This window comes from Rana temporaria, chromosome 8 (genome assembly GCF_905171775.1).
Source record: "Rana temporaria chromosome 8, aRanTem1.1, whole genome shotgun sequence".
Lineage (NCBI taxonomy): Eukaryota > Metazoa > Chordata > Amphibia > Anura > Ranidae > Rana > Rana temporaria.
The window spans coordinates 171,948,919-171,959,106 of NC_053496.1; the positions used below are offsets into that span (position 1 = coordinate 171,948,919).

The window sequence follows — 10,188 nt, forward strand, 5'->3', positions numbered from 1 at the left end:
TCAAAATTAACTATTTTTTAAATAATGAAGCACAAACAACCATAAAACGAAAATAATCCACATGGGTTGGCTGATCCTTTCTGACTGCTTTACTTGTTTCTGTATGATTGTTCTAAGAACATAACAGTTCAGTCTATGAAACTCCACCATAAGTTTTTCCGTGTCCTCAGGTATTGTGTGTTCTCTGGTGGATGATTAGCGTCACTTTCTGTGCAAAACATTTACCGCATTCCGGACAGCAAAACGGCCTCTCCCCGGTGTGAATTCTCATGTGCTTATCACGGTTCCCTTTATCGGAGAAGCACTTTCCACACTCAGAACATGAAAAGGGCTTCTCCCCGGTGTGGACTCGGTGGTGTCTATTGAGTTGCGACTCTTTGAAACACTTCCCACAAACGGAACACGAAAACGGCTTTTCCCCGGTGTGGGTTCTCCGGTGTTGAGCAAGTCCGGATTTCCTTATGAAGAGTTTCTCGCATTGGGAACACGAAAAGGGCTTTTCACTGGTGTGGGATCTCTGGTGTACCACCAGATCGTGGTTTTTCATAAATGCGTTTTCATAATCCTGAAAAGGATACAAATTATTGAGAGAAGATTCCTCAGGATTAGAAAGATCTGGAGATTTATCTGCATTGCGAAAGATTTGTCAGACATTTGAGATTACGGATTGTGATTTACATTTGGAATTCTCTGAATTAAACTGATTTGTTGAGCTTACCATATGATTATGTTTGTGATGTATATTTTGAGTAACGAAGCTTACTCCTGGAGAATGGTGCGCCGTGTCATTATCGTCTTTGTTATAATGTGCAGATAAAAGAAGACGTCCTTCTGACGTATTCCATCTTCTGTGGCCTCCTGTTGGAAATATTTTTTAATAATCATCATCATCATCTTTATTATTCATGTTTTACAGTTACAAATAATGAATGCTGGTCTAGAAGTCAACTGTTACCCAGATCTCTGGCATGGAATTACGTACAGATATAACAACAGATTAGGTGTACAATGCAACAAAAGCAACTATAGCATATGAGAAGTTATCATGTAAATACACTAAAGAGACTTAGGGCCAGATTCACATAGAAATGCATTAAGCTGCGGCGGCGTAACGTATCCCATTTACGTTACACCGCCGCAAGTTTACAGCGTAAGTGCTTGATTCACAAAGCACTTACCTGTAAACTTGCGGCGGCGTAACGTAAATCCGCCTGGCGCAAGCCCGCCTAATTCAAATGGGGCGGGACCATTTAAATTAGGCGCGTTCCCGCGCGGAACGTACTGCGCATGCTCCGTCCCTAAAATTACCCAACGTGCATTGCGCTAAATGACGTCGCAAGGACGTCATTGGTTTCGACGTTAACGTAAAAGGCGTCCAGCGCCATTCACGGACGACTTACGCAAACGACGTGAAATGTAAAAATTCAACGCTGGAACGACGGCCATACTTAACATTGGTTAGACCACCTAGAGGGCATGCTTAGTTATACGCGACGCATCTCTACGGAAACAACGGAAATTTAGATCGACGGGCAAAGCGGACGTTTGTGAATCGGCGTAACTAGCCGACCGCAATGGAATCGCCACCTAGCAGCCGGCCTAGAATTGCAGCCTAAGATCCGACGGTGTAACACAGTTACACCTGTCGGACCTTAGGGCTATCTATGCGTAACTGATTCTATGAATCAGGCGCATAGATACGACAATCGTATCTCAGAGATATCTCCTGATACGCCGTCGTATCTCTTTTGTGAATCTGGCCCTTTATATGGTGAGAAATGGACCTTCCTTAATCGCATATGTTGTCAATATGACATCGCACTGAAGTCCGGACATATATATATATATCTTTTGTGGCCCCTAACGATGTATATGCCTTGGAACGGGACAAGGAGGAGGCGGGACAAGTGCCGTACACACACAGGAGAATTTCCTGTTTATGGGTGGCCTCTGTAATAGAAAGTGCTGCGCTTCCATTGGACTACTGTTTTGTCCATCAAAGGAGGTGGGACTTTTTATTACAGAGGCGGCTGTGTAAACAGCAAATTCTCCTGTAATTAATCTTTGGCGCTCGTGAGTGCATTCCTGGCAATGGTGAGTGCATTCCTGGCAATGGTGCTGCATTCCTGGCAATGGTGCTGCATTCCTGGCAATGGTGAGTGCATTCCTGGCAATGGTGAGTGCATTCCTGGCAATGGTGCTGCATTCCTGGCAATGGTGGGTGCATTCCTGGCAATGGTGAGTGCATTCCTGGCAATGGTGGGTCTGCAGATGGGCACTTGTGAGACTGCAGATCGTCACTGACCCTTATTTTGCTTCACGGTTCTTTATTTAAATTTTTTTCCTGAAACTTCGCTCTTAAAGTGAAGGTGCGTGTTATATGCCAATAAATACGGTGGGCCAGATCCACAAAGAACTTACGGCGGCGTATCTATTGATACACCGCGTAAGTTCTACGATGCGCAGTTGTATCTTTGTTTTGTATCCACAAAACAAGATACCCCTGAATCTGGGCTAGATCCGACCGACGTACGTCTTAGTACTCCGTCGGATCTAAGGTGCATATTTACGCTGGCCGCTAGGTGGCGCTTCCGCGTCGAGTATGCAAATTAGCTAGATACGCCGATCCTCAAACGTACGTCCGCCCGGCGCATTTTTTTACATCGTTTACGTAAGGCTTTTTTCGGCGTAACGTTACCCCTGCCTCTATGAGGCGTACACAATGTTAAGTATGGACGTCGGGACAGCGTCGAATTTGCTGTCGTTTGCGTAAATCGTTCGCGAATAGGGCTTTGCTTAAGTTACGTTCACGTCGAAAGCATTGACTATTTGCAACATGATTTCGCGCATGCGCACTGGGATACCCCATGGACGGCGCATGCGCCGTTTGTTCAAAACGTCAATCACGTCGGATCACGATTTATTAGCATAAAACACGCCGTAACTTAGGACGCAAGTGCTTTGAGAATAGAGCACTTGCCTCTCTAAGTTGTGGCGGCGTAGCATAAATAAGATGCGCTACGCCGGCGTGGATGTACGTGGATCTGGCCCGAAATATCCAAATAATATGCCCAAGCTCATCTCTTTACTCACACACAGCCACAAAGGCACGAGAATTCTTGCTGGGCCGTGTATTAGTTCTCGGATGAACACACTTAGACCGAATTTTAATGGTTCAAAGAATGTCAGGTAAAATGGTCGGCCCTCACACATGCTCACTTCATCAAATCTGGCCCTCTTTGAAAAATGGAGATAGACCTTTCATATGGTGTACAGTATCTCCTCCTCATTTGTTGGGAACATGACGTTATATTGAGGAATGGAGATGGACCTTTCATATGGTGTACAGTATCTCCTCCTCATTTGTTGGGAACATGACATTATATTGAGGAATGGAGATGGACCTTTTATATGGCCTTCTCCATGTCTGTCTGTCCACCTGCAAGGTGATTAATGTGGCCAGTCTCTGGGTGGAGACCAAACCTGATTTAAGCCAGGCAAGCCTGCAATCTCAGTACCTCCTCCTGATTTGTGGGGAACATGACATTATATTGAGGAATGGAGATGGACCTTTCATATGGTGTACAGTATCTCCTCCTCACTTGTTGGGAACATGACGTTATATTGAGGAATGGAGATAGACCTTTCATATGGTGTACAGTATCTCCTCCTCATTTGTTGGGAACATGACGTTATATTGAGGAATCGAGATGGACCTTTCATATGGTGTACAGTATCTCCACTGCATGGGATGCGTTGTAGGTTCGCTGGATACTTTTCCATAATATCATAACAAGCCAAAATGATTCCTTCAATTGGGAAGCACACCCTGTCTAAAAATGTGTTTGACAGATTGCTGATTTTTCATCCCTTTTAGTCAATTTGCATACCAAAATTTGATAAAAAATACATTGAAGTATGAATGTAAATGAATGATAATGTGAAGTGTTGCATGTTTTTGCACATACTTCTTACCTATACTGCCATCTAGAGAAGATTCCTCCTTGGTAACCGTCACCCTCATTTGATCCTCTTTTATAGGCAACTGATCATCTATCACAATTGTCTCTTCTTCCTCTTTCATCACAATTTTTATACCCATCACTTCTTCCCCCTAAAATCACAAAATGACGGCGAGCACCATTATCCTGAGACTACATAGAACCCAATACAATTTAGAGTCATTCTGAGTCCAACCTACCTGATGATGGTGGGGGACGGTTTGAACTTTCTGTGTGGAATACAGAGGAGGGGGACATCTCTCTGGTGGGTTCCCATTACTGGATCTATCTGTAGGAAACACACACACTGACTGAATACAAAGCACTGCTTATAGACCTCCTAATAAACACCGGATAATAAAATGCTTGATTGGACGTAACGCGTAAGGGCGGTCAGATCATGAAGTCAGATGATGGGGGATCTAGGTGGACCCTCCATACTGCTCTCTCCTTTACAATAAAGTCTCCTCTTACCCGGTGATGTGAGGGGCGGCTGATTCTCCATCATGACGTCCTTGTAGAGATCCTTGTGTCCTTCTAAACACTCCTTCTCCTTTATCACAACATCCTCCTCCTCTTTTTCTTCTTTTATCTCTTTTTTGATCCTAACTTTAAACTTGCTCCAGTTTCCACTCTGAAAAAAAACAAAAAACAAAGTAGTAATAATGTTTTGGCTCCTCCATGGAGAAATAGACAGTGACATCCTGACACCTTATAGGAACCTGACACACACAATGATACAGTCACCATCCAGACACATCCCTTGTCTGTTACTGGATAATGTCCCAGAATTCCCGGCACCGCTCACCTCTTCCATCAGAAGCCCAACGATCGTCTGGGTGACTTCCAAAATCTTCTGCTCATTGTTTCTTTCTGGCACCAGTAAGGAAAGTAGAGGAACCATAATGGGGTTCTGTCCATCTCCTGATGTCTTCTTCACAACAATATTATCCTGTGGAGAGAAATCAGCAATCACTATATACATTTCCCAACAATAGAAGTTACCTTGCTGCCATCATCATCCCTCTTTGCTACGATTTGATCGACTGCATCTCCCTGCAGAGGTAAGGATAGTTCTTCTCATATTTGCATATAAGCTTCTAACCACTTCAGCCCCAGACCATTTGGCTGGCCAAAGACCAGAGGACTTTTTTGCGATTTGACACTGCATCGCTTTAACTGACAATTGCGCGGTCGTGCGACGTTGCAGCCCCCCTCCCAATACTTACCTGAGCCCCCTCTCGATCCAGCGATGTGCAGGGGAGCCTCAACTGTTCCGGGTCTCTCTCTCTCCTCGTTGGCTGAGACTGGGGTTGCCACCTTTTCTTCAAGCCAAACCCAAACACTTTCTGTCGTATATTTACTATAGGATTATTAAAGATCTGGGACACCTTTGGGTGCCCCAAGGACAGTAGTAACTAATGCGGCGAACAGTGGGTGTGACCAAACTGATCCTGCTGACATCATCATCCTACCCCCCAGTGATGGTGAACCTGCCCCCAGACAGACGCTTGCAGCTTCCGGACTGGAAAAATTTTCTGTGTGACTATCTCGGTTACTTGGGGAGCCCCATCCCAGTCTGAATAATGTGTCCGGGTTTCAGGCAGACTGAAATACCTGTTCTCTGTGCTGCAGCACGTGGGCCTGGGGGAGAATATGATGAGATGGATTAGAAGTGTATATACAGACCCACGTGCTGCGGTGAGAGTTAACGGGATCTTCTCTAAGACATTCCCAATTACCAATGGAACGCGGCAGGGATGCCCTCTGTCCCCCGTTACTCTATGTACTATCTCTAGAACCATTACTAAATAAAATTCGTCAAAACCCAGATATACAGGGTATTCAAATAGGTGAGGACAGCATAAGATAATTGCATTCGCTGACGACCTGATGTTTGCCATATCTAATCCACATGTTTCTCTTCCCAATCTGATCAAAGAAATCACAAAATTTAGTGAATTTACTAATCTTAAAATAAATCAGGTAAAATCGGAAGCAATGTGTGTGGCAGTCCCATCTAAGATGCAGAAAATCTTGCAACAAAATTTTAGATTCAAATGGAAGGCCGAGTTAAAGTTTTTGGGCACACTAATTCCAGCAAACATACAAGAAACTTTTAAAATAAATTTCTTACCCCTATGTAGCTCAATAAGAAAGCTGCTGGAGAAATGGCAACATGGGCTACACTCATGGTTTGGTAGAAACAATATAGTTAAAATGAGTATACTTCCAAAATTACATATCTGTTCCAGACCTTACCAATTAAAATACCCCTAACTTTTCTTCGGCAGCTTGACTCACTTCTGATGAGGTTTATTTGGGCTGGAAGAAGCAAGGATAAAAAAAAGAGGTGTTGAGACTGCCAAGAGTTTTGGAGGGATGGCAGTCCCAGATATAGCTAAATATTATCAGGGCAGCCCATCTGACGAGACTGATAGATTGGTGTAGGAATAGACAATACAAAAGATGGGTGGAAGTAGAACAGCAGTCCTGTCCAATAGCATTACGTCGAGCTCCCTGGTGTTACAAACTACTGCCAAGTAAGATGAAGAAACACCCCACAATTGGGTCAACATTATCTATCGCAGCTAAAATATGTAAGAACCCAAAATTTTCTTCAATTTTTTCTCCCATTTTCCCTGTACTAGGAAATCAGGATTTGCACCAGGGACGGTGGGAGTAATATTTAACAAACTACTGAGAGGGGTAAGGTACAGGTATCCCATTTTTTTACAAACAGATAACTGGCCATCAATCGAAGAGTTGACGAAGATAGGAGGTGGTTATGAGTTAAGTATCTGGCAAGCATTACAAACCAGACATTTTTTAAGATCTCTGGGAAAACCGTCTGAATATAGGCGACAATTAACAAAATTTGAAAAATATTGTGATGAAGAGGAGCCAATACAGCGAGTGAGTTCAAAAATGTACAAAATGTTAAACACCCCTCAGGAAGATGTGGAGCTACCAGGAATTATCAAATGGGAAAGAGACCTAGGGAGGAGCTTTACACAGACCAACGGAGTCATGTAGTGTATCTAGCATTAACTCCTCAATCTCTACACGGACACAGGAATGTAACTATAAATTACTGTCCCAATGGTATTATACTCCAGTAAAGTGTACATAAACTGTCTAGAGAGAATCAGAGTACTGCTGGAGATGTGGAATGGAGCAGGTACCTTGCTGCACATCTTTTGGGCCTGTGTAAAGGTCCAAGGTTATTGGAAGGAGTGCGGAGATAGCTCAAAATTCACGACGTTCCAGATCCCGGATGATCCAGCCTATTTTTACTTCATAGCTCACAAATTCCAGTAGGAGAGTATAAAAGTCGATACTACGGCATCTGATAAATGCGGCTAGAATGGGAATAACACTTCCAGTGGAGAGATAGTAGACCACCATCAAATTGCAAGATGGCTTAATAGAGTCAGAGAGATTGGAGCCATAGAAGACTTAATCCTTTTTTTCTAAGAATAAAAGAGAGCGGTATGTGGAAACATGGACAGAATGGAACCAGTTTATAAAAACGGAAGAAGGGAAGAGGTTAATGGAGGAGTAGGGAGTTGAAGGGGGAGCCTAGTCGACCTGAGAGGGATAAGAGCAGGGCCGGACTTACCATTGGGCTTGACTGGGCTCAAGCCCAGGGGCCCACCCAATAGGGGGCCCCCTAAAAAAAAAAAATTTTTTTTTTTTTTTTTTTTTTTTTTTTTAGGGGTCCAGAGGTCCCCAGGGCCCGGAGCCCCCCAGGGCCCTGGACGGCAACCCCCCTTTTTATTTATTTTTTTTATTTATTTTTATTTAATTTATTTATTTTTTGTAAAAAAATGTTTTTTTTATATATTTTTTATTTTTATATATATAATAATATATATATATAAAAATAAAAAATATATATAAAAAAAACATTTTTTTACAAAAAATAAATAAAAAAAAGGGGGGTTGCCGTCCGGGGCCCTGGAGACCCCTGGGCCCTTTAATAATACTAATAATATATATATATATATTATTATTATTATTATTATTATTATTAAGGGCTCAGGGGTCTCCACGGCCCCCGGATGGCAACCCACCTTTTTATTTTTTTATATACAGTGGGGATCGAAAGTTTGGGCACCCCAGGTAGAAATTTGTATTAATGTGCATAACGAGGCCAAGGAAAGATGGATAAACTCCAAAAGGATCAAATTACAGATTAGACATTCTTATAATATGTCAAAAAAAGTTATATTTTATTTCCATCATTTACACTTTCAAAATTCCAGAAAACAAAAAATGGCGTCTGCAAAAGTTTGGGCACCCTGCAGAATTTATAGCATGCACTGCACCCCCTTTGCAAAACTGAGATCTGCCAGTGTCATGGATTGTTCTCAATCATCGTCTGGGAAGACCAGGTGATGTCAATCTCAAATGTTTTAAATGCCCAGACTCATCTGACCTTGCCCCAACAATCAGCACCATGGGTTCTTCTAAGCAGTTGTCTAGAAAATTGAAACTGAAAAAAGTTGACGCTCACAAAGCTGGAGAAGGCTATAAGAAGATAGCAAAGCGTTTTCAGATGTCAATATCCTCTGTTCGGAATGTAGTTAATAAATGGCAGTCATCAGGAACAGTGGAAGTTAAAGCAAGATCTGGAAGACCAAGACAAATAGACAGAACAGCTCGCAGGATTGTGAGAAAAGCAATTCAAAACCCACGTTTGACTGCAGATCCCTCCAGAAAGATCTGGCAGACACTGGAGTTGTGGTACACTATTCCACTATAAAGAGATACTTGTACAAATATGGTCTTCATGGAAGAGTCATCAGAAGAAAACCTCTCCTACGTCCTCACCACAAAAATCAGCGTTTGAACTTCGCAAATGAACATATAGACAGGCCTGATGCATTTTGGAAACAAGTTCTGTGGACCGATGAGGTTAAAATAGTATTTTTTGTCCGGAATGAGCAAAGGGACGTTTGGAGAAGAAAGAGCACAGAATTTAATGAAAAGAACCTCTGTCCAACTGTGAAGCATGGGGGTGGATCAATCATGCTTTGGGGTTGTATTGCAGCCAGTGGCACAGGGAAAATTTCACGAGTAGAAGGAAAAATGGATTCAATAAAATTTCAGCAAATTTTGGATGGTAACTTGATGCCATCTGTGAAAAAGCTGAAGTTAAAGAGAGGATGGCTTCTACAAATGGATAATGATCCTAAACACACCTGAAAATCCATGGGGGATTACATCAAGAGGCGTAAACTGAAGGTTTTGCCATGGCCTTCACAATCTCCTGACCTCAACATAATTGAAAATCTATGGATAGACCTTAAAAGAGCAATGCGTGACAGACAGCCCAGAAATCTCAAAGAACTGAAAGACTTTTGTAAGGAAGAATGGGCAAAGATCCCTCAAACAAGAATTGAAAGACTCTTGGCTGGCTACAAAAAGCGTTTACGAGCTGTGATACTTGCCAAAGGGGGCAGTGCAAGATATTAACTCTGCAGGGTGCCCAAACTTTTGCAGATGCCATTTTTTTGTTTTCTGTAATTTTGAAAGTGTAAATGATGGAAACAAAATCTAACTTTTTTTGACATATTATAAGAATGTCTAATCTGTAATTTGATGCCTTTTGGAGATTTTTCCATCTTTCCTTGGCTTCGTTATGCACATTAATACAAATTTTTACCTGGGGTGCCCAAACTTTCGATCCCCACTGTATATATATATATATATATATATATATTTTTTTTTTTTTATTAAAGGGCTCAGAGGTCCCCAGGGCCCCATGTGGCAACCCCCCTTTTTTTATTTTTTTTATAAATGTTTATTTTTTTATTTTTTATTAAAATGCCCAGAGGTTCCCAGGGGCCCAGAGGTCCCCAGGGCCCCGGATGGCAACCTCCCTTTTTTTATGTATTTTTTATAAATGTTTTTTTTTTATTATTAAAGGGCCCAGAGGTTTATTTTTTCTTTTTATTAAAAGGCCCAGAGGTCCCCAGGGCCCCGGATGGCTACCCCCCTTTTTTATATATATATATATATATATATATATATATATATATATATATATATATATATATATATATATATATATATATATTTTGTTTTTTTCTTTATTTCTTCTTTTTTTTGTAAAGGCTTCTCAATTTGCGGCAGCCCCCACCCTTCTCAATTTCAGGCGACAGCACCCCCACCCCCCCTA

General features: G+C 42.0%; 1 protein-coding gene across 2 annotated transcripts; it reads right to left on the reverse strand.

Annotated features, from left to right (window-relative positions):
- On the reverse strand, nt 1-5,119 carry LOC120909418 (oocyte zinc finger protein XlCOF8.4-like). 2 transcript variants are annotated; one of them, XM_040321182.1, is made up of 6 exons: nt 4,810-5,110; nt 4,476-4,635; nt 4,202-4,290; nt 3,976-4,114; nt 719-858; nt 1-565 (listed from the first exon to the last, which is right to left on the reverse strand). In XM_040321182.1, the coding sequence occupies exons 1-6, from the start codon at nt 4,984-4,986 to the stop codon at nt 167-169; spliced, it is 1,104 nt and encodes a 367-aa protein (XP_040177116.1). In that variant the 5' UTR covers nt 4,987-5,110; the 3' UTR covers nt 1-166. The 2 variants fall into 2 exon arrangements, with proteins under 2 accessions (XP_040177116.1, XP_040177117.1); XM_040321183.1 differs by having other exon boundaries at nt 452-627; nt 4,810-5,119.
- Nucleotides 5,120-10,188: the final 5,069 nt, after the last annotated feature.

Excerpts from the sequence above, each read along its gene's own strand:
- LOC120909418 (XM_040321182.1), bottom strand. The coding sequence starts at position 4,986 with ATGTATATAGTGATTGCTGATTTCTCTCCACAGGATAATATTGTTGTG. Across the intron at positions 4,636-4,809 it reads TTGGGCTTCTGATGGAAGAG|AGTGGAAACTGGAGCAAGTT; the intron begins GTGAGCGGTGCC and ends GTTTTTTTTCAG. Across the intron at positions 859-3,975 it reads TTCTCTAGATGGCAGTATAG|GAGGCCACAGAAGATGGAAT; the intron begins GTAAGAAGTATG and ends TATTTCCAACAG.